This window comes from Protobothrops mucrosquamatus, unplaced genomic scaffold (genome assembly GCF_001527695.2).
Source record: "Protobothrops mucrosquamatus isolate PMUCROS unplaced genomic scaffold, P.Mucros_1.0 scaffold_13, whole genome shotgun sequence".
Taxonomy (NCBI): Eukaryota; Metazoa; Chordata; class Lepidosauria; order Squamata; family Viperidae; genus Protobothrops; species Protobothrops mucrosquamatus.
The window spans coordinates 229,170-251,946 of NW_015386089.1; the positions used below are offsets into that span (position 1 = coordinate 229,170).

General features: G+C 43.0%; 1 protein-coding gene across 1 annotated transcript in view; it reads right to left on the reverse strand.

The window, feature by feature from the left end:
* The window catches only part of CXXC1 (CXXC finger protein 1), a 32,854-nt gene extending 12,193 nt beyond the window's left edge, over positions 1-20,661 (reverse strand). The window contains exons 1-9 of the mRNA XM_015824454.1: positions 20,588-20,661; positions 19,884-19,999; positions 18,409-18,509; positions 16,534-16,676; positions 12,572-12,730; positions 12,381-12,407; positions 7,310-7,417; positions 4,519-4,703; positions 3,188-3,395 (exon numbers count right to left, since the gene is read on the reverse strand). Coding sequence (XP_015679940.1) covers positions 3,188-3,395; positions 4,519-4,703; positions 7,310-7,417; positions 12,381-12,407; positions 12,572-12,730; positions 16,534-16,676; positions 18,409-18,509; positions 19,884-19,999; positions 20,588-20,590 — 1,050 coding nt within the window. The 5' untranslated portion in view covers positions 20,591-20,661. The remainder of the gene's footprint in view (positions 1-3,187; positions 3,396-4,518; positions 4,704-7,309; positions 7,418-12,380; positions 12,408-12,571; positions 12,731-16,533; positions 16,677-18,408; positions 18,510-19,883; positions 20,000-20,587) is intronic.
* Positions 20,662-22,777: the final 2,116 nt, after the last annotated feature.

A 22,777-nucleotide genomic window follows, 5' to 3' on the forward strand; every position in this document is an offset into this window, starting at 1 on the left:
ACCTATCGAGTCCTTACCAAGGACCTGGGATAGGCAGATGTGGATGTTTGATGGCATTACAGATATCGTCGCAGGATGGAAGCAGTTCCTAGTAAGGCTGCCTTTTGCAGTTGACTAATGGCAAATTTGTTAATGCCAATGATGTTCAAGTGGTGCTCCAGCTGTATTATTATTATTATTATTATTATTATTATTATTATTATTATTATTATTATTATCTTTTATTCATTAAACATGAACCTCAGTCAACTGAACATTCAAATTGGCTGGCGCTGATGGTTGACACGGGTTGCTACCAGCATCCTAGGTGTCAACCAAGTACCTCCTTAAAATATAAGATGTTCGGAGTAGCACAGTTTTTTGTAACATTGCTGGAGTTATTGCAGGAAGCTGCAGTTTCTTGATGTATTTTGCAAAGTTTTTGGACATAGTTCCCAGTGTCCCGATGACAATGGGTACCACTGTTACACGTTTCATCCATAATCGGCAGTTTCGATGGTCAGGTCGCGATATTTCGTAATTTTTTCCAGTTCTTTTTCTTCGACTCTGGCATCTCCTGATACAGTGATATCAATCAGCTGTATGCTTCGGTTCTCTACAACTGCAATATCCGGTGTATTGTGTTCCAAATGGCGATCTGTCTGTATTCGAAAGTCCCACAAGATCTTCACCCTCTCATTCTCAACAACTTTTTCCACCCTATGTTCCCACGACTTTTCGGACACAGGCAAGTTGTATTTTTTACACAATGCCCAATGGATTAATTTAGCAACTCGGTCATGTCTAGATTTGTAATCCGTTTGCGCGATTTTGCTGCACTCACAGATTAGGTGTGAAACAGTTTCAACTTTGTCATTGCAAAGTCGGCAATTTGGATTGTCAGTGGATTTTTGTATCTTCGCTTTCATGGCATTAGTTTGTAGTGCTTGTTCTTGAGCAGCCAATATTAAGCCTTCCATTTCTTTCTTGATGGTTCCCATCTGAAGCCATGCCCATGTCAAGTTGTTATCACATTTTCCTTCAATGTTTTTCAAATGCTGTCCACGCAGAGCTTTGGTTTTCCATCTATTTAATCTGTCATCCAGCCGTTTTTCCTTATATTCTGCCTTTGTTTCTGTTATTTTTAGAGCGCTCTCTGTTTTCACAGCCTGCAGCAGTTTTTCTGCACTTTGATTCACGTAGTCATTCAAACTTCGTTTTTCTTTTTCTACAGTTTGGTGGATTTTTTTATTATTATTATTATTATTATTATTATTATTATTATTATTATTATTATATGGTCAGAGATGGGGGGAGAGATAGGTACTGTAGATGGAGGGAGTTCAAATGCCTTCTGCAATCATAAATTTTAATCATCTGACTGCAGGAGCACTGCAATGGCTGAAGGACTGGTAATAACTACCATTCATTTAATACTATCGTATCTTTGAATGGTCGCTGAACAAATGGCCATAACCTGAGGTTCACCTGTAATATTCGTGACAAGATTTTCAGAAGTGGTTTTGCCTTTGCCTTCTTCTTAGGGCTGAGAGAGAGAGCCACTAGACCAGTGTTTCTCAACCTTGACAATTTTAAGGCATGTGGACTTCAACTCCCAGAATTCCACAGCCAACATTGCTGGCTGTGGAATTCTGGGAGTTGAAGTCCACATGCCTTAAAATTGTCAAGGTTGAGAAACACTGCACTAGACGGAGTCATCCAACTGGCTTTGTGCCCAAGGAGGGACTAGAACTCACAGTCACCCCTAGTTTCTAGTCCACTGCCTTAGCCTCTACATCAAGACTGGCTCTCTAGGGCATTATATAGGCTAGTAAATTCTGCCGTTTACGTCCAGTCAGACTTCCCAATAGGCAATGGTTAATTCTGCTCCAAATCAGTCTCGAGAAAACTGTCCAATTTTCTCAAATCAAGGTAGCTGCCACCACATCACCACTGGCCATGTTTTTCACTGGGTTCTGCCCACTGCTTTTCGCCCTCCCAGCCAGGAAGCTGAAAAGTTCAGGGTACTTTATCTGCTGCAGCAATATCACACAGCACATAATGGGTTCAGGCTCACAGAGAATTCCACTCAAAATTTAACGCCACACACACATGGCCGGAGGAGGTAGGTAATTCAAAACACTCCACGTACTGGAGTACACTTTTGTTAATATAATTTGGGGAAATGTAAGTGTTTGCTTAAGAAATAAAGGGACAGATGTTCTCCTACGTCAGGGGTCTTCAAACTTGGTCCTTTTATGGACTTGTGGACTTCAACTCCCAGGATTCCTCAGCCAGCATGCCTGGCTGAGGAATTCTGGGAGTTGAAGTCCACAAGTCATAAAAGGGCCAAGTTTGAAGACCCCTGTCCTACATGCTTGAGAACATTCTGAAAGAATTTCCGGTATTAGCTAGGATTCTAACCAAGAACTATTGCTATTTTCTCTTACATTTGTGTTAAAAAAGAAACCGTCAAGAGTTTCACCATTACACTTTAACTTCAACCTAGAATTATACTTCTAGTTTGGCCCAGTCTGAACTAACCAATTATGCTAATGTAAGCAGACTCAGGACACGTACAAGTGGACTGGCAGGATAAGTAGCAGCTAGCAACTGAATTCTTTTAGACAAGAGGATAGATTTCCTTTTTTTCTTTTTCTTTTTTACAGTGTTTCCTCTGGGGCTTAAATCAAGAGTTAACGGAGCTTTCACAAACCTATTATAACAATGAAAAAGATTAGGGAATGACTGCTTAGTTCTTCTGACATTATAGAGAATGACCTCAATTTAATCTGGGAATGCACACAAGCTACTGGAGTTTAGGAATATGTGTGAATGTATGTCTATTTATTTCCACTTCTAGAGCCACCCATCTCAATCAATGCCTCTGGATGGTTTACAACCGGGCTCTTCAAACTTGGCCCTGTTATGACTTGTGGACTTCAACTCCCAGAATTCCTCAGCCAGCGTGCCTGAATCCACGCTGGCTGAGGAATTCTGGGAGTTGAAGTCCACAAGTCATAAAAGGGTCAAGTCTGAAGACCCCTGGTTTACAATCTATAGCTGCACTGGTGAGAAACAGGCGCATACTGTTCAGATGCCAAAGAGCTCTAGCCGTATCTATCCAAGCTCCCCAATCTGTTCTAAGAAGGTGTCCATCCAAAGGAGACCCAGCAATTCTGTCTCCTTCGCCACGTTTTCCAGGTACCTCTTCATCTTCCTTGATAGCCTGCTGCTTGGCCCGGACAATTAGAGCTTCCAATTCGTGGAATCGGCGTTCCATTTCTTGTAACTTAAGCCGGGCCTGCTGCTGCTCCCGCCTTATCCGCTCCAGCAGCTTCTTGCCATGCTCCTCTGCCACGCAGGGACTTTGCTGCCACTGCTGTATGCGCTGTGGGAGGATCTCATAGATGCGGCTGAGGAGGGAAAGAAGATCACCACAGGTCAATATGAGAGAGCAGGGATCAAATGCGATATAACGTTATTCTACTCAATTCATATGCCTCAAGGATATTGTAAGCTGGAAGGGACTATTTAAGGCAGTGGTTCTCAACCTTTTTAATGCCGCGACCCCCAACCGGTCGTAAGTCGAGGACTAAACTGGTCGTAAGTCGAGGACTAAACCAGTCATAAGTCAAGGACTAAACCGGTCATAAGTTGAGGACTACCCAACCGGTCATAAGTCGAGGACTTTCCCTGCCCGGGAGCACCGCGCATGCGTGGTTCCGCCCCCTGCGCCGGCCGAGGCGTAGCTGGCAAGCGGCAGAGACGGAGCAGGCCGACCACCAGCTGGCCCAGCTCAAGGGAGGAAAGGCACCCGCCGGAAAAGGGGGAAAAAAATGGTGGACAGCCTTGCTTGGCGACCCCCGTGAAATGGTTGATCGACCCCAAATGGGGTCGCAACCCATAGGTTGAGAACCGCTGATTTAAGGCACAAGTGTCTTAGATTAAAGCAACTGTCTCAGATGCGTTTAAAGAAAGAAAGCCATGAACGTATTTCCTAGGTATAGAAAGAAAAAGTGCTTTAAAAGTTCTCCGTGCACTACCCAACAAAGCTCCCCGTTGTCCTAGTCTACGGCAGTAACGATCCACGGGAACAAGAAAAAAAATTCCAGACCAAAGACTGGTGCCAGTGGTGCCCATGTGCTCTTCTACCAAAACAGGTTTCTATTATTATGGATTATGACACTCATTCCCAAAACTGTCCCTTTTAGTTTCATCATAACTGTCCCTTCCATACAGCTGAAGTTCGGGGAGGGGGGAAATGCTCATATTTCACTACCAATATTTATCTTACCCTTTCATCTCACTCCAGCTCCAAGGGCAAAGTTCCCTTCCCCCTAACCCAGGGGTAGGCAACCTTGGCTCTTTTATGACTCGTGGACTTCAACTCCCAGAATTCCTGAGCCAGCTTTGCTCAGGAATTGCTGGCTCAGGAATTCTGGGAGTTGAAGTCCACGAGTCATAAAAGAGCCAAGGTTGCCTACCCCTGCCCTAACCCATGCTGAAAAGTAAACATTGAGGAGACATAGTTCTTACTTGGCTGCCAGCTTCATTCCACATTCATCGGAGCAGTACTTGGAGCTAGCCCGGGCAGCCTGGATGCAGCCAGGGCCCAGACATTGATGTAAGGAAGAAGGATCTTTAGCATCCACCCGTTCGGCATGTTTTGACCTGTCACGGTGTTTCTGCTTCTGCTTGTGTCGCTTATATTTTTCCTCCTTCTGCAGAGCAAGAACCACAAAGAGGGCTCAAGGAAATCTAACCACTTTCAGTCCTTTCCCCCAATGTGAAGATTCACAATACGAAGGCCATATATCTCCACATCAAGACCCACATTGGGCACCCTGTTTTTTTTGTTTATGTTCTTGCTTTGTTTTCTGCATTCAGCAGATGGTTGATTGAAAGCAAGGCCAGCCTCAATGTTTCTCAACTTCATCAACTTTAGGATGAGTAGATTTCAGTTCCTAGAATTCCCCAGCTAGAGTGGATTCTGATTGCTGGAAACTCTGGGAACCGAAGTTCACATATCTTAAAAGTTGATGAGTTTGAGAAACACTGGCTAGACTGGAGGGATCCTGATCTGATCTAAACAGGAAACACTACTTCAGACGCAGTATATATAGCAATTTTAAGTCTTGGATTTGGGAAGCCCAGATTCTCCATCTTTTTCTTACTAAAAAATATGGTCATGTGGAACATTGTTACCTTCCCACTGAAGTGGTACCTATTTATCTACTCACATTTGCATGCTTTCCGAACTGCTAGAAAAATTCTTGTATTCTTATCAGAATTAAAGACAGGACTGAAAAAATGATATGTGGGCTAGCCATTACACTGTTGTCATGACAAGAATGCTGATTTGGTATGGGGAGACCCAGGACGAGATCCCCACCTAAACTGAAAATCTTTGGGTGACTTTGTCTCTTAGCTTAAACTATTTCAGATTGAAAGAGGGAGGGAAAGATACTGTTTACTTTCTGAAGGAAAAGCAGAATATCACATAGGAACATTTTTTCAGTCCTGTCTTTAATTGTGATAAGAATACAAGAATTTTCCTAGCAGTTCGGAAAGCATGCAAATGTGAGTAGATAAATAGGTACCACTTCAGTAGGAAGGTAACAGTGTTCCACATGACCATATTTTTTTATTACTGTGGTTTTTAGTATCGCCTGTTCACCGCCCTGAGTCCCGTAAGGGAGATAGGGCGGTATATAAATTTAATAAATAAATAAATAAATAGCCGCTGTTTTCACATTCGCAGGGGTGCTAGCGCTGCCACCAGCATTATGCGGGCACTAGTGGTCCATTTGCACATGTGCACAGGTGCTAGCAGCCCATTTGCACAGGCAGGCAGGCACCAGCACCACCATGGATGTGCGCAGCCCGCTAGCAAATGCACATGGGTGCTAGCACCGTGCGCACACCTGTTTTGTGCTTGCGCACATACATTTCCCTGCTTCTCCCTTTCTCTCCCAGCCACCAACCCGGAAAGGTTGGGCAACTCTGCTCTAGAGGAGAGCTCAACATTAAGATTCATATTTGTTAGGCACCCTCCTTTGTTTACTGTTGTTCTATTTTGTGCATCCAGCACATAGCTCAGTGGTGGCGAACCTATGGCACGGGTGCCAGAGGGGGCACATGTGCCATTGCCCCAGCCTCGCCTCCCCCCACGACCCCCTCCTCACCAGCAGCCCCCCTGGAGGAGTCGCCCCTGAGCGTGGCCCACGCAGAGCAGCGCAGCCAAGGACATGGCAGCCAGGCAGTGTAGACAAGACTCTGCCCTCACGCCCCATCGCACAGTTGATGCTGTAGGGCGCGGGCAGAGGGCGTGGCCACCATGGCGCTGCTGGGCTGCCTGAGCGATCTGTGGTGGGCTCTGGAGGCGATGAATGGCCCTGCGGGCAGGCGGGGTAGGGGATGGTGGTGTGGGGGCGGAGCGGGGCCAGTTTTTGGGCACTCAGTCTCTAAAAGGTTCGCCATCACTGACATAGCTGGTTGCAGCTGGTAACCAAGGAAGAGAGTTTGAGAGCCAATGTGGCATAGCAGTTAAGGTACCAGGGTAGGACTGAAGAGACCCAGGCTCAAGTCCAACTCTAACAAGGAAATTTACTGGATGACTTTGGGTCAGTCACTCACTTTCAATTCACCTACAACCCATAAGGTTATTGGTGTGAGGGGGGAAAGGAAGGATGAAGAACTACACCTGGTGCATTGAGTGTCATGTGTCTGACTAATGAAACACTTCAAAGAACTTTCAGGCATGGTTTAACCTAAAAAGCCTTTTATTAGTGTAGAGGGGTGTCAGCACGGCATGGTGAATGCCAAGATCTGAATTTCCCTTCCTTTGCAACATAACATTCCAGGCATTTCCCCTCCCCTATTTTGGGGTCATGATTCACATCTTCCAATTAACCTGGAGGGCAAAGATTCACTTCCGTTCCTTTTCCCCGGGCTTTCCTTATAATTCTCCTCCCTTCCTCTGTCATCTGAATTAACTCTAAAAATACCAGACAGTTCTCCATATTTTGTCAAAGCAAGAATATTCAATGTTAGCAGCGTTGACATAGAGCTCCTGAATGTAAGGCAAACTATACATCTAATACATAAATGAAGAAGTACTTCTGTTTCTGATGGAACAGACTTGGACTTAGCAATTTTAAATCAAGGAGGAAGAAAATGAAAAGTAGGTCCCTCCCAAACCATAAAGGGAGCCAACTTTGATGGACTTGTAAGCACACTGTGGAAAGGATTACAGCTTTAGAATGTGCTCTTCCCCCATTAAAAATTCCACTTCCCATCCCGGCAACTTGCCATGTTGGGTTCATACCTTCTTCTCTGACTTCTTTTCCCTGCGCTTGACATGCTTCACTTTCACTGCACGTTTCCGCAACACAGGATCAAGGAAGGGCACATCGTCTGTGTCGCTGAGCCATGGCTAAAAGAAGGGATAAGATGGGGGGGAAAGGAGGGGGGGGAAGATTAACATTTCCAGAACAAGACTTTTAGGAAAAGCCAAAGAGCAAGTCAGCTTTGCTTCCGTTTCTTCTTTCAGGAAATACATTCTGTAATTCTATTACTCTGGCCAGCAACGTATTATGTCATAGAACCACTTTGAGGAGAAAAAAAAAAGATACCAGAGTAATCCACTTTGGGATTATTTAAAAAAAAGCAATGAAAATGTAAAATAGAAATGTATTTAATACATGAAACTGCATGCTCCAGTTCCATTAATGGCCCTGTTGTCACAGATGTTGACAATCCAAGATGGGTTGGGTTTTTTTGACTTCATGTAGACTGGCATTTAGAAAGGGAAACACATCTGGCCTAGGAGAGTCAATGCTGTTGATCTTTAAACTATGAAGCACACAACAAAATCTCAACTTGAGTAGAAATTCAGCAACCTTCTCCATTGGAGGCAACCATAACCCCCCCCCCAGTTTTATGGGAACCATAAGAGTGCAACAGCTTTATTGGGCTCACTCTGCGAGTTACTCTATTCACACAAGTTGTTTCCAGCTTCCTAGGATCTTTCTAATGCATTTTGGTTATAATTCTTAAATGCCCAGCTAGCACGGCCAACAGACATGGAAATTATATACTTAGCTTGCTTAACGATCCTAATTGTAGCTCTGCCACTCAGTAAAACAGTCACTAATTGGAAAGTCATGTGACTGTGACTATGCTTTCCAACTGGAAAGAGACACATCTACTCAGTTTCACGCCTTCAGCTTTTGTTTGCCTCCTAACCCCTCTCCTGCCTTTGGAATGCTTGAGTGCCTGCTTACTGTCTTGTACACTAAAAGCAATGTTATTGCACTCTAATCCAGGGATGGGAGCCGCATGCTATGGTTTACTCTCTTGAAATCCCTGTCTCCAATCTTTCCGCTCTAAGGGGAGGAGGGGGAAAAAAAGCAAGCAATTTATGTAGGCAATCTCCCCTTTGCCTTACCCTTTTTCACTTCCAGAGCAATCACATGGCTTTTGATACCTAAAAGAGCAAACAGTTTACTCTCTTGAAATCTTTCTTTTCCAATTTTTCCGCTCTGCAGGAGAGACAAGAGCAAGCAAAGGAGAGATTGTCTAAAGAAATTGCTTGCTTTTTTTCCTTTCTCCACCCATAGAAGAGAGATTGGAGAGAAGAGTAAGCTGTTTGCCTAGCACATCTGCAGCACTCAGACCTGAATTACCCACATTGCTCTCAATATATAGAAGAGCAAACAGCTTACTCTCTTGAAATCCCTTTCCAATCTTTCTGTTCTGTAGGGGGGAGGGAGAGGAGGATCAGGCAAAGGAGAAATTGCCTACAGAAATTGCTTATTTTTTTCTCCCCACCAACTCCCTCATAGAAAAAAAGAGATTGAAGAGAAAGAGATTTCAAAAGAGTACTGTAGCACTGGGCTGCTGCCAGAATCACATTGCTTTCAATGTCTAGAAAAACAGCTTACTTCCTTGCAATCCCTTTCTCTCCAATCTCTCTGCTCTGCACTCTGTGTGTGTGTGTGTGTGTGTGTGTGTGTGTGTGTGTGTGTGTGTGTGTGTGTGTAAACAAAACCCATAATTCAGGCATAGATCATTGCATACTGACTGTAATGGCAATCACATGACTGAGGAATGCTGCAAAGGTTATGAATACGCTATAAAGTTATTTTTTTCAGCACCCACTGTAACTTTGAATGGTCACTGAATGAATGGGAGGTGAGTGAGAAATATTTATATTGGAGTTACATCAATGGAGCACTTAGCTAACAAAGGCATATTAATATGCTTTAAGATGTGTGGTACTGTCTCATTAAAAGAAATGCCTAACCCAGCATCAAGTAAGCAAAAGTAAGACTGGCTGTTTGTAATAATCAAAAAAATGGATCTTTGGTGCCTATTACACTACAGTTCTCTGTACAGAGGTTATTATACAAATAGTCCTTGAATAATGGTAGTTATTGGGACTGGGAACTCTCTCTCTCTAAATGATGCTGTTGCAAAATCCAATATCAGGTGAACATACCAACTTACAATGGCAGTTCCAGCTGCAGGCATTAGGTCAGTGGTTCTCAACCTTTTTAATGCCGCGACCCCAACCAGTCGTAAGTCGAGGACTAAACTGGTCGTAAGTCGAGGACTACCCAACCGGTCGCAAGTCGAGGACTTTCCCTGCCCGGGAGCGCCGCCCATGCGTGGTTCCGTCCCCTGCGCCGGCCGAGGCGTAGCTGGCAAGCGGCAGAGACGGAGCAGGCCGACCACCAGCTGGCCCAGCCCAAGGGAGGTAAGGCACCCGCCAGAAAAGGGGGAAAAAAATGGCGGACAAAAAAAATGGCGGACAGCCTTGCTTGGCGACCCCCATGAAATGGTCAATCGACCCCAAATGGGGTCCCGACCCACAGGTTGAGAACCACTGCATTAGGTGAATCCCACAATGTCACGTGACTGTCATTTGTGACCTCCTGCAGGCTTCTCCATTGACTTTGCTTGGCAGAAACCAGTAGAGAAGGTCACAAAGAGTGATAACGTGAGGGGACACTGCAGCCATTGTAATTGCAGTTGCCAAGTGCCTGAATTGCAATCAAATAACTGCAGCAATGCTGTCATGGCTTTGAGGATCAGCCATACATCTCCTCATTCAGCACTGTCGTAACTTTGAACAGTTGAACAAGTGATCGTAACCCAATGGCTACCTGCACTTCCCACTACGGACTCAGGTAAAAATGCCGTAGTAACCTTTTCTAAAAGCACTTGAAAAACCAAAGTAAACTAACAAAATAATTTAGAAACCAAATTAAAGGAACATATTTTCCCAGATGTGTGTCATGTGTGGCAATCTGCAAGAGCTTGTCTAACAAAACAATAGTAGTAACATCTCTGGCCATTTACAAACATTCTTAGTTATGGGCTAGGTAGGGGAAGAACAGTCCAAAGGATCGATAGTGCAGCTTCTGTGAGAGACATGAAGCGTCCATAAGAAAACCTACGGGCGGTTAGCAAAGGGTAACAGGCAAGCAAAAAGCCTAGAATTGGGAATCTTTGCAGAAAGAGAGACAGAGTAGCCAGCAGAAAAGCAAAGAGCCGAGAGGAAGCAGGGTAGAAGAATCAGAAGGAGAAGATAAAGGAATAAGGGGAAATCAAGGCAAAAAGATTGCTGGAGAATAAACTGAAGATACAAGGCTCAAGAAATAGTAGAAAAGTGGACAAGCAGGGAGCTTTAAATGCTGAGGAACTGGGTCAAGTCCCATATGAAACGTTGAGCCAAACATTTAGCTAGAGTTCCCAGCACCTCTGATAGATGTCTTTCCGCAGCACTGAATTACATTAGGAGGGGACCCAGGACATGCACTATCCTAGGGCAGTGTTTTTCTACCCAAGCAAGCATTTTACCCTGCCAACATGACCTAGGAATCCCAAGGCAATGGGTCTACCATAGGTCTCACCAGATTCTGATCATCGAAGGCCCCTGAACAAAGCTCCTGATACAAATCGGGATCTATGTGCAGATCATCATCCGACAGAGGCTCAGGTGTGGCAGCCGATTCTAGCTGTTCCTTTAGCATCTGCAGATCATCCTCCCGCCCCCGTAACATCTATTGAGCGATTGGGGAAGTGGGGAGAGAGCGGGAAAAAGCAGTGAGAGAGGAAAAGGGGGGAAGAAAAGAGAAAGAGAGAGAGAGAGGAAAGCATTAAAGAAGCCATCTGCCTGGCTTCACGAGCACCAAGGCACCAAGACAGTGCAAACATACCCTTCTGTTCCTGTGCACAGAGTGGCAAACCAGAGAAAATGGGGCTTGCTGAATGCCAAGCGGCAAAGCACGAGCAGCAAAAAAAAAAAAAGAATTCCCAAACCCACTTCTTTTAAAAAAAATAAAATAAAATAAAAGTGGAGAGGAGAAAAGGCTTAAGAGCTCCAAGAAGCAGGGCCAAATGGCCCAGCAAAACCTGCCACCTAACACAATACATAAATGCATGCAGTCTGGGTCTTCGCGCACCCGGCCTTTCAAGTACGAACCCACTAAGTGTTACGCCGGATCTATACAGGCAGCAGGATGAGGTGGAAATAAGATGAAAAGGTGGACTGCCGTCACTAAACAGAGAAAGGCGTAGAATTGCCTCACTGGGGGTTGGAAGAAGAGGACAAAAAAAAAAACCCTCATCCAATTAAAAAGTTGGAAAACCCAGAGTAGGGCACAGGGAAAAAAAACTTTCTCCCTGCTGTGTTAGTTTTCTCTTAAGTGGGAGATAAACATGGGTGCACGTGCTATGGACAGGTAGTCCTCGATTTATGACCACAATTGAGCACAAACTCTCTGTGGTAAACGAGACGGTTGTTAAATGAGTTTTGCCCCATTTTACGACCTTTCTTGCCACAGCTGTTGAGTGAACCACTGCAGTTGTTATATTAGTAACACAGTCACTAAGTGAATCTGGCTTCTCCATTGGCTTTGCTTGTCAGAAGGTCGCAAAAGGAGATCACATGACACCCCCCCCCCCCGGAACACTGCAACCGTCATAAACATGAGTCAGTTGCCAAGCGTCCGAATTTTGATCACGTGATCACGGAGATGCGGCAATGGTCGTTAAGTATGAACAATGGTCATAAATCACTTTTTTCAGCGCTGTTTGTAACGTCAAACCGTCACTAAACGAAAGGTTGTAAGCCGAGGACTACCTATATGTAAAAGAGATTAGTTTCCACCCACAATCTGAAATAGTTCAGTCCACCACTTCTAAACTATCACCACCTCATTATACTGGATGTATAGGCCAAGCTTCAGTCTGCTTCCCTATCTAGGGAAAAAAAAAATCCCAGGAGTCCCAACTTAGCACTCACCTATTATCTTAATCCTGATTATTAAGATTTTTTTTTAAAAAAAAGGAAAAAAAAAGAAAAAACTGGAGGGAAAAAGGAAACTTACCGAAGCTGGAAAATATTTATAGGACTCCTAGGAAGAAAAGAACGGGAAAAAAAAAATCACGTGTGAGCTACACACAACCAACAGCTTCAATTTGAGGTGGCTGCCCCTTGGGAGTGAGCAGCCAAGGAAGTGCCCCTCTAGAGAAAACATGCAATGATCTCAGGGCAGGGAATGCCCACCACGACACTCACCCGAGCCCGAACCTGGCACTGCCTCAGGCGGCATTTCTGACGGATTTTGTTAGGCCCGCCAAACTTCTTCATGTCCCGGCAGAAATCACACTGCCCGCAGTCCTCTGTGCGCCGGCAGGCCTCACATTCTCCACACATGCGGGCTGAGCGCTTGATCTGCTGCAAATAGGACAACGGACAGGTGTGAGAAGGGCTAGGCTGCATTAACAGAAGGATAGAATCAAGATCACGCGAAGTGTTAATGCCACTTTACAACGCCTTGGTAAGGCCACACTTAGAATACTGCATCCAGTTTTGGTCACCACGATGTAAAAAAAGATGTTGAAGCTCTAGAAAGAGTGCAGAGAAGAGCAACAAAGATGATCAGAGGACTGGAGCATAAAATATATAAAGAACGGTTGCTGGAATTGGGTATGTCTAGTTTACTAGGGGTGACATGATTCTCAGGGGTTGCCACAAAGATGAGGGAGTCGACCTATTCTCCAAAGCACCTGAAAGCAGGATAAGAAGCAACAGATAGAAACTAATGAAGGAGAGAAGCAACCTACAACTAAAGAGGAATTTTCTGACAGTTAGAACAATTAACGAGTGGAACAATTTGCTTCCTGAAGTGAATGCTCCAACACTGGAGGTTTTAAGAAGGGATTGGACAACCATTTGTCTGAAATGTTATAGGGTTTCTTGCCTAAGCCGGGGGTTGGACTAGAAGACATCCAAGGTCCCTTCCAATTCCAATTCCAATTCCAATTCTATTCTATTCTAATTCTAATTCTATTTCCATCCCTTGGGTTTGGTATGTAAATATAAGGGGAATAGGCTACCTTCTCATGATTGAGGGCTACACCTAATATTTTTGGGCTGTCTTGGGCTAATAATGGTAATAATGAATTGGTGAGGCAATAATGCAAAAGGAGAAGGGGAACAGGAGTGGGAGAAAGAGTAAAATTAATTGGCAAATCAAGGATTCTGTTTTTGCAAGGTATGCTAACCCCCATACAAAGTGATTTGTTAACTGTATTCCAACTCATAGTGATGGGGAAATGTGCTACCAGTTTTCAACCCCCATCATCACAGGAGCCTCCAGAGTCATAAGAATGGTGCCTGGGGATCTCAAGTTGCTCGCCTCCCCAGAATAGAGGGGGAAAAGAGATTCTTCTGGCAGAATCTCTTTTCCCCTCTATTCTGGGGAGGCTGTTCCTCCTGCTGTTTTATTATGGTCAGTGCAGCAAGTGAGAAGTCACATTTTTTTGGAGTCAATTTCCCAGCAAACATGTCACTGCTCCATCTGCTGAATCATGCCTATGTGCTAGCAGTAGACACTTTTCTTTGTGCCTGCTGGCTCCTAAGACTTTTCTTTTTCATAAAAACTATTATATAGAAGCTAGCATGTTGCAATGCAAAGCCCTCACTTCCAGCTCCATCTTTATTCTGAGCATAACTTAAGATCCAACACTGACATTCCTAAAATATTGAAGAAGCTGATTTTGTCTTGGAAGTTTTACCTACTTTCCAGAACAAAAGACAAAAGTAAATTGGGAGATGGCAGGGTAAATCCTAAGAGACCACAACAGATGGAAGCGATCTCATCCGTTTATCTTCCGCTATATGTATGGCTGGCCACATCCACATGGTGGACGCTTTGTGAAAACATAAATTCCTAACCCGAGGCAAAATGGGATTGGCCACAACATGCTCACAGAACTCCAAACGTTGCTTTCAGTCTCTTCGAACGTTAGGTGGAAGGATGAAGATTTAGCCAATGTCCAGATATCCTCCCATGGATTTCATCACCGTGAAGGCTTAGAGGACTGCAAAAGTTAATATACGCACGAATCAATATTCTTTTCGATAAAAGTGAGGGAATGCTCAGACTACAGCTATGAATGCCAGGAAGTTCAGTTCAGCAGCTTCCAGAAGAACTCCCAAGATCTGTTCTAAAACTAAAATTGAGAGTAAAAGGCAGGCTTCAACTACAGCATACCATTTGCAAAATTCAGGGAAAACTAGGGCTACTGGCACTTCTTCAGGAGATAAAATATCCTGCCAAGCAAACTCTAATTAAAAGTAACAATGGCTTTGTTCAGTTGGAGAACTCGGCTTTCCCCAACACACAGCTAGCACTTTTCAATTTTGATCAAACTTTCCTAGATTTAGATCAAAAGTGACAGGGTTAGAAAATAGGGAGAAACAAACAAGATGGTATCAATATTTTCAAAGCAGCTTTTAAACTTTCCCATTATGCTCTTGCTAACCTATCATTTCTATGTTTTGCATTTTATAAAACAATTGCTAGTACATCATTCCATGTAGGCCAGCGCTTCCCAAACCTGGGTAAATTATCCAGAATTGGGTAGAAGTGGTTTTTCTTTAGATAACGACGCATGAACGCATGACCCAAACACAACAAGGGCATTTAAATCGACTTAAAGTATTTGGGCAAAAGAACTTTCTGATCAGTGGTTTTAGCTAAAGAACGGAAAAAAATGGAAAACCCTAATACAGGCAATATAAAGGGAATTCTAAAATTGCACAAGTCAAAATCTCATGAATCCTGTTCCACTGCGCATGATTCAAACTGGCTTTATGATGAACCTCAGATTTGTAGAAAAAATACAGGAGGAAAATGCAAAATCGAAGATGCTTAAAAATTAAACATTAACAAAGGCAACTGATTATCCCAGCTGATATTTATTCAATTTATATCCCAACTAAAGGCAGCATACAAAATACTTCCTCCTCCTCCTCCTCACAGGAATTCTGTGAGGTGGGTTGTGTTGAGAGGGAGTGACCCTCTATGCCAGTGGTTCTCAACCTTTTTAATGCCGCGACCCCAACCGGTCATAAGTCGAGGACTAAACCGGTCGTAAGTCGAGGACTAAACCGGTCGTAAGTCAAGGACTAAACCGGTCATAAGTCGAGGACTACCCAGCCGGTCGTAAGTCGAGGACTTTCCCTGCCCGGGAGCGCCGTGCATGCGTGGTTCCGCCCCCTGCGCCGGCCGAGGCGTAGCTGGCAAGCGGCAGAGACAGAGCAGGCCGACCACCAGCTGGCCCAGCCCAAGGGAGGTAAGGCACCCGCCGGAAAAGGGGGAAAAATGGCAGACAAAAAAAATGGCGGACAAAAAAAATGGCGGACAGCCTTGCTTGGCGACCCCCATGAAATGGTCGATCGACCCCAAATGGGGTCCCGACCCACAGGTTGAGAACCACTGCTCTATGCCAAGGGTGTCAAACTGCCGGCCCGCGGGCTGGTTGCATCATACGGAGGCCACGCCCACCCCAGCTCTGGCAATGCAAAAAAAGTCGCGATATGTCGCGACACGTCACGTGACGCGGCGAGTTTGATACCTGTGCTCTATGCCAAAGGGAGAACTAGAACTTATCATCTCCTGGTTTCTAGTGCAGACCTTAACCACTACCCTAAACTAGCTCTCTAAATATACCCTAAAAAGGCACATCTGATTTAAAATTTTGTCACGGCAATAAATAATATGTTTAAGCATTAATATGCGTAACAATAAGGAAAGGGTAGGAAGATCTCAAGAGAATCTGATTTAGCAATTAACTAAACTAAACGTACTGAAAGGAATGCCTTGAATTACCAAGCAATCTGGCTTCAGGGATCTGTTACTGTCCCATGATCTTCTAAAAGTGACTTCATCTTCCTGTTGTTCCATCAAAGGGAAGAACCACTGGGTCACAGAGGAGCTAGAAACTAAGTACAGTATTTACCTATTTGACTACATCAAAGTATAGTATTTACCTATTTGACTACATCTTGATCCTGTAGCTATGTAAATCTAATAAATGACAACAAACAGCCTGAGCACGACTGTTAGTGAAAGGCAGTTGCTTCAATGTACGAGTTCAGTGCCCAACAGTTCAAATCACAACAACATTCTGGAGTTAGAATGCCAGGCCCTGTAAGATGGGGTAATCTCCACTGCACCCCCAACCCCTTACTTTGGAATTGCGGCTCTGCTCCAGTGCCAGTTCTTGGGCTTTCACACGCATCTCATCTTTTTCAGCACGTTCCCGCTCACCTTCACGGTCCTTCTCCTTGGACTTTTTGTGCCTATATCGGATTTCAAGGGTGGGGTCTCTCTCTGCAAAAGAGAAAGAGGTCTAAGTTATGAGAACCCGTATCCCCTTTCAAAACATCTGAATGTAATTTATTTTTTATATTAATACTATATGTGTTTTTCTGTGCTACTAGGAAAAAAAATAGAATATAACCTTAGGAAAAGCTATTTTACCCAAAGTAAAGCAAAAGGAACGGTCAGAACAGATCTCCTCCTTTAGAAATAAAATAGCAGGAAGCTAAGATTTTCATTTGTTACCTGGAATTTTAGGCTTCACTATTGGCATTTTAAACATTTACATTAGTATTTTAGCATGGCATCTTTCTTCTAACTTTAGGGCTCTGATCCAAGGCCATTTCTTTTGATAAGTGAGAACTAGCTTTCTCAGCAACTAAACAATAGTGAGCATTAAATATACTTGCAAGTATTAAGAAAGAAACAACAAAGTCATCTGGGAAAGTGAATGTTATAACCCATAAATGTGCCACTTGTAAAATATTATCTAAAATCAATTGTTTATCGTTTAATTCTCATATTCATTCAATACCTTTTGGTTGATTAGTTGCTTTTTCATGCCTCACATATACCAAATGTGTATAGTTTGTTTCTGTACTCTATAAAAAAACTTGACCCTCCATAGTAAATGCTTTACACTTTGCCTGATGTATTTGTGATTCATATATTGGGTTGGGGATGGTGGTGGTAAAAAAGCCACTTTGCAAAAGTGTACAGGTAGTCCTTGACTTACAACAGTTGGTTTAGTGACCATTCGAAGTTACAATGGCACTAAAAAAGTGACATGACCTTTTTTTTCATACTTCCCCATGGTCCCTATTGCAGCATCCCCATGGTCACATGATCAAAATTCAGATGCTTGGCAACTGACTCATATTTACGACGGTTGCAGTGTCCCTGGATCATGTCATCACCTTTTGTGACCTTCTGACAAGAAAAGTCAATGGGGAAGCCAGATTCTCTTAACGACAGTATTACTAACTTAACAACTACAGTGATTCACTTAACAACTATGGCAAGAAAGGTTATAAAATGGGGGGAAACTCACTTAACAACTATCTCACTTAGTAACAGAAATTTGGCGCTCAATTATGGTTGTAAGTTGAAGGTTACCTATACTGTTTTCTCTCTCAAATTCCTCCAGCTCCATGCTGCTCTACTCATCTGTCTGAATTTCAAGGCAACGCATAAACAATGTTTTACTTATATTGTTTATCCTTCCTTTTTATATATAAAGCAATCAACATACATTATATTCCTTCCTTCCTATTTTCCCCACAACAACCCTGTGTAGAGAGCTGGACTGAGAGAGAGTGACTGGCCCAAAGCCACCCAGCTGGCTTTTCATGCCTAAAGGAGGCCTAGACATCACTGTCTCCTGGTTTCTGGGTCAGAACCACTGCACCAAACTGGGTCTCTGTTGTCCCTGGAAACTGTGTTTTTAACCAGTTCATGCTATGCTGCACTTAGTCAATCTTAGTTATTATATAGAACAATTATTCTTAAAGTATTTTTATATTCTACAAAAAGCTCTGCTATATAGATTCAAAAATCAGGGGGTGTTTTTTAAAAATTTATTATTGAGCATGTTTTGCCATTTTTAAATATTATTAAATTTGAGGGGAGGGGAAATCTCTATAAATTCTAAGTTTTTAGCACACCACTTAAGGACATGTCCGTATATGCTTCACGAGACACAGATTTATCACACACACAAACAAAAAAAAGATTTCAAATTTACCTCGGCACTGCATGCAGTACCATTCCCGAATTGCTTTTGCCATCTTCTCAGTAATGTTAATGCAATGGCCATGGAACCATTCATTGCAATGATCACAGCCTCTGGAAAGAGAAAAAGAGGAAGTAAGGATTCATTAACCAAGTTTCTTCTGCATTTGAGAATCTGTACAAGAGGGCTCACCATCTACTTAACTATAACTGGGTGTGTGCCTTTAAGTCAATGCTGACTCCTGGTGACTGCCTGGACAAGTCCCTGCAGTTCTCCTGACAAGATTTCAGAAGTGCTTTGCTACTGCCTCCTTCCTAGGGCTGACAAAGTGACTGGCCAATGGTCACCCAGCTGGCTTTGTGATTAAAGCAAGACTAGGTCTCCCAGTTTCCAGCCTGATGTCTTAGCCAAACTGGCTCTAACTAACTAAGTATAACAGGGAACTCTTAAAAAGCATAACATCTTCTATTGGAAAGGGGTGGATAAAAGAGAGAGAAGGTTGGATAATAAATATCTAGATGAACTTCAGAAGATCAAGAGTTTCTTGTACCTCTCAAATATCTAATAGTGGCAATAAAGATTCTTTTTTCATGATTTAAGGTCCTCATATAAAAGCGCAATTAGGGGAAAAAGTTAAAGTTGTGGTCCTGAAAATAAATTCCCAGGCTGAGCATAGGATCCAAAGCACTCCATTCATTAATTCTAGGTGAGCCACAAACCACAATTTTGCAACTTACAGAACTTGTCAATCTAATAAAGGAAAAAGGAAAAGTAAACCTTGTCATGTTAAAGTTTGGCCACCTCTGTGCTATCACATATAGTGGCCTTTCCCTGATAGATAAGTCCTATCCTAAATCCATAATAACTTCACAAGATATTCAACATTTGTCGTAGTGCTTTTTTGTGCATTCACCTTAATCTCTAGAAGCACTGTTTGGATTTAATGCTGTTCACTTGCTATTGAATAATATTCCTTCAAGTTATCAGACAGATATAGCTTCTTCAGTATGAATGCTCTGTATGCCCCAAGCATTAGGGTTCTTAAAGGCTTTAACTCTGGATATATGTTTAGAATTGACTTAATCTACTATAATTGGTATTTTTTCTAATTATTTTCTATTTTTTCCAATATTTGGGAAATATTAGGTAATTTGCCCTCACAATTACTTCATTCAATAGAGTACTGTCTTTATTTCTTTTTATTGTACCCTTTACCCTTCTCTTGCCCTTTTCATCTCCCCCTTTTAATGTGCCATTAGTATCTTTATGTTGCAAAGTATTCTTCAGAATGATCAAAGTTTTTAAATTTTATAATTAAAAATATTCCTTTTTAGAAAGAACATGTTCCAGAAGACCTTGCAGAGATAAACCAGCATATATTATACTGGCAAAAGGGTTTTGCACTGGATGCCATCCCCAAGGCAACCTCATAACATGTGAAAGAGCTGTCATGATCAAGTTCTTTTATTCCTTTCAACAATACTCACATCATGAAACAATTGATATCAGGTTTGCGACAGATGCAATAGACAGGAGCATTCTCTCCATTCTCAGATTTTGATTCCTCACCCATAACTGCCAAATCAGGATCAGAAAATTCGTCCTGAATTCCAAGAAAAAATAGAAAGAATTAACAATGACATAGACATTAAAAGTAGGAAATTTTGATCTTTAAATTGCACTATTTCAAGTATTTGAATGAAGCAATGGAAAATCTTAACTATATTTTCTAGGGATAAATGGAGATCATGAGATCTTATCCCTGAATGTGATAAAATGGGTGAAATTTCAAGGAAGCCCAATTGTATCGAGCCCCTGCCCAGGACAAAAGAGGCTGGGGAAAAAAAGGTTTGGAAAATCCTCTTTATGCAGCTTTAAAAAATTTGCTGATAACGAAAGAAGCAAGTCTGGCTCAACAGACAAATTGTCTCATCCCATAGATCCCATAAGCCCCATTTTCTTTGCAAAGCTTAAAGTCCAGTTTTCACCGTTGGTCAACCCACTGAGCGGTCCCACTAATGGAAAAACTCGGAAGAGACTCCGGAAGACTCTTGCTTCCCCCAAGCTGTAACCTTCCTCTTCCACTGCCTGGATCCCGCTGCCCTTCGATCAAACATCCTTGCCGTAAAATGGCTCTGCTCTGATAGGATCGGAGACGATCGAAATGCAGCCGTAATGACTATCCGCTCACCATGATCTCTCCAGTCGGCCAGTTCCCTTCTTCCGAATCAAGACAAGGGGCCAGACAGCAGGAAGGCAGATGGCCTGCTCGTATCCGTTTCCGCTACCATTCGCTCAAAGAGAGAAATAACATCCGTGTCGCTGGGTCTTTTCTGCCCTTTACAAAGATGGCCGATTATCGCAGCCATTTCCCGGCGGGTCTGGACGGGTTCCGGAATTATTCCCAACAGAATAGTTAGCGCCCTCTGTAGGAGACGAAGGTGAAGTGAGAGTGATAACCTCCTCTCTTGGGTACCGCTTGGAGAGAGGATCTCAGTTAATCTGTTTCCTCGGAGTTTGGGAGAAAAACAAAGCACTCAGACTTTATGGACCAAGAGTAGCCTTACCCACCTTGGGACTGTCTAAGAGGGGTAAGAGCTACATTCTCCGTTGTCCACAACCATTATTGTTACGCTGTGCTACGATTCTCAACGTTCATAATGGTCGAGGAAATCCCATGCTAGCTGAGGATGGAGAGGATTTTACATCCGGAGGACCAAGATTAGGAGTCTCGCTATGCGATTGTTGATCCAGGCTCCACTAAATAAGTTTTTAGTTTTAAGAAACACGTGATAGTATTCTTATTATACAAGAAAAGTGACTAACAAAGTCGTGATACTGTTTAATATGACATTCACCGTAATATATTTTAATATTTGGAAAGCACACATCTTTTCATTTGTTGCGAATAGAATAGAATAGAATAGAATAGAATAGAATAGAATAGAATAGAAGCTGGAAGGGACCTTGGAGGTCTTCTAGTCCAGCCTCCTGCCCAAGCAGGAGAACCTATACTATCTCAGACAAGCGACTGTCTAGCCTCTTCTTAAAAATCTCCAGAGATGGAGCACCCACTTCTGAAGGCAGGCTGTTCCACTGGTTAATTGTCCTCACTGTCAGGAAGCTTCTCCTTAATTCCAGGTTGCTTCTCTCTTTGATCAGTTTCCAACCATTGTTTCTTGTCCTGCCCTCTGGTGCTTTGGTGAATAACGTGACCCCCCTCTTCTTGGTGGCAGCCCCTCAAACACTGGAATACTGCTATCATGTCTCCCCTATTTCTTCTTTTCTTTAGAGTAGCCAAACCCAAGTCCTGCAGCCGTTCTTCATGCTGTATGCACAATTAATGAAAATATCAAGCAGCGTATCCCATTATATCAAATCTGGGAATAGTGACTACTATGGGAATAAAAATGAGTAGCCTGGGTGAGAAATAATTTTAGCTACAGCAAAACTCTAGTCATGTACATCACAAATATCTTGTATCTTAAATTCTCATTTTACCAATAGAGGAGAATATTTGTAGCTCAGGGTTGAAATGACGGGTTCTGGGGTGCTCTCAGAGCTTGGTTGTTTTCTTGCAGATGTTTCATTACCCAAATTACATCATCGAGGCTACTAAGGAGTGGGATGCCCTGTCAGTGTTGGTGGGTGTGGTCTTGGTGGTTATTTGGTTGGGCTGTTTACTATTTGCTTGTCCGGCAGTTCCTTGATTGGGGTATTGTTTACTTCTTGATTGTTGGTCTGAAGTTAATCTCGGTGTTAATCTATGTTCATCTGGGTGTTGATTGCTGGTAGGGAGGTGTTTTGTTTTTTTTGTTTTCTTTTTGGCTTGTTGATTGTCTCTTTTGTACAGTATGTAGATGTTGTTTATGTCTATGCCTAATGATGGCTGATTTGTCAGAGTGCCAGGCTTCCAGGAATTCTTTAGCATTTTTGGACTTAGCTTGGTAAGGCTTCCAGGAATTCTTTAGCATTTTTGGACTTAGCTTGGTAACAGTTTCCCAGATGAAATTATGTCTGTCTGTCCATGTGTTGTGAGATTCATCATGTCTTCTGACTGCTAGTTGGTGTTCATGGATATGTTCTGCTAGTGTTCTGTTTGTCCTATGTAGTGGCTGTTGCAGTCTTTACACTGTATATTTACAGTGTACACCCTCTTTACACGCTGTCTGAGGAATTCTGGGAGTTGAAGTCCACAAGTTATAAAAGGGCGAAGTTTGAAGACCCCTGTTTTAAATGATTCCTGGGTTTTTTCCCCCTCCTGGGCCTGCAAGGTTTTGGTTTACTTAGGATATTTTGAAGAGCTTTAGTTGGTTTGCGTGCTATGCTGATGCTACATGGTTGTTATAGTCTATTGCTGGTTTCTGAGATGTTTTTGATG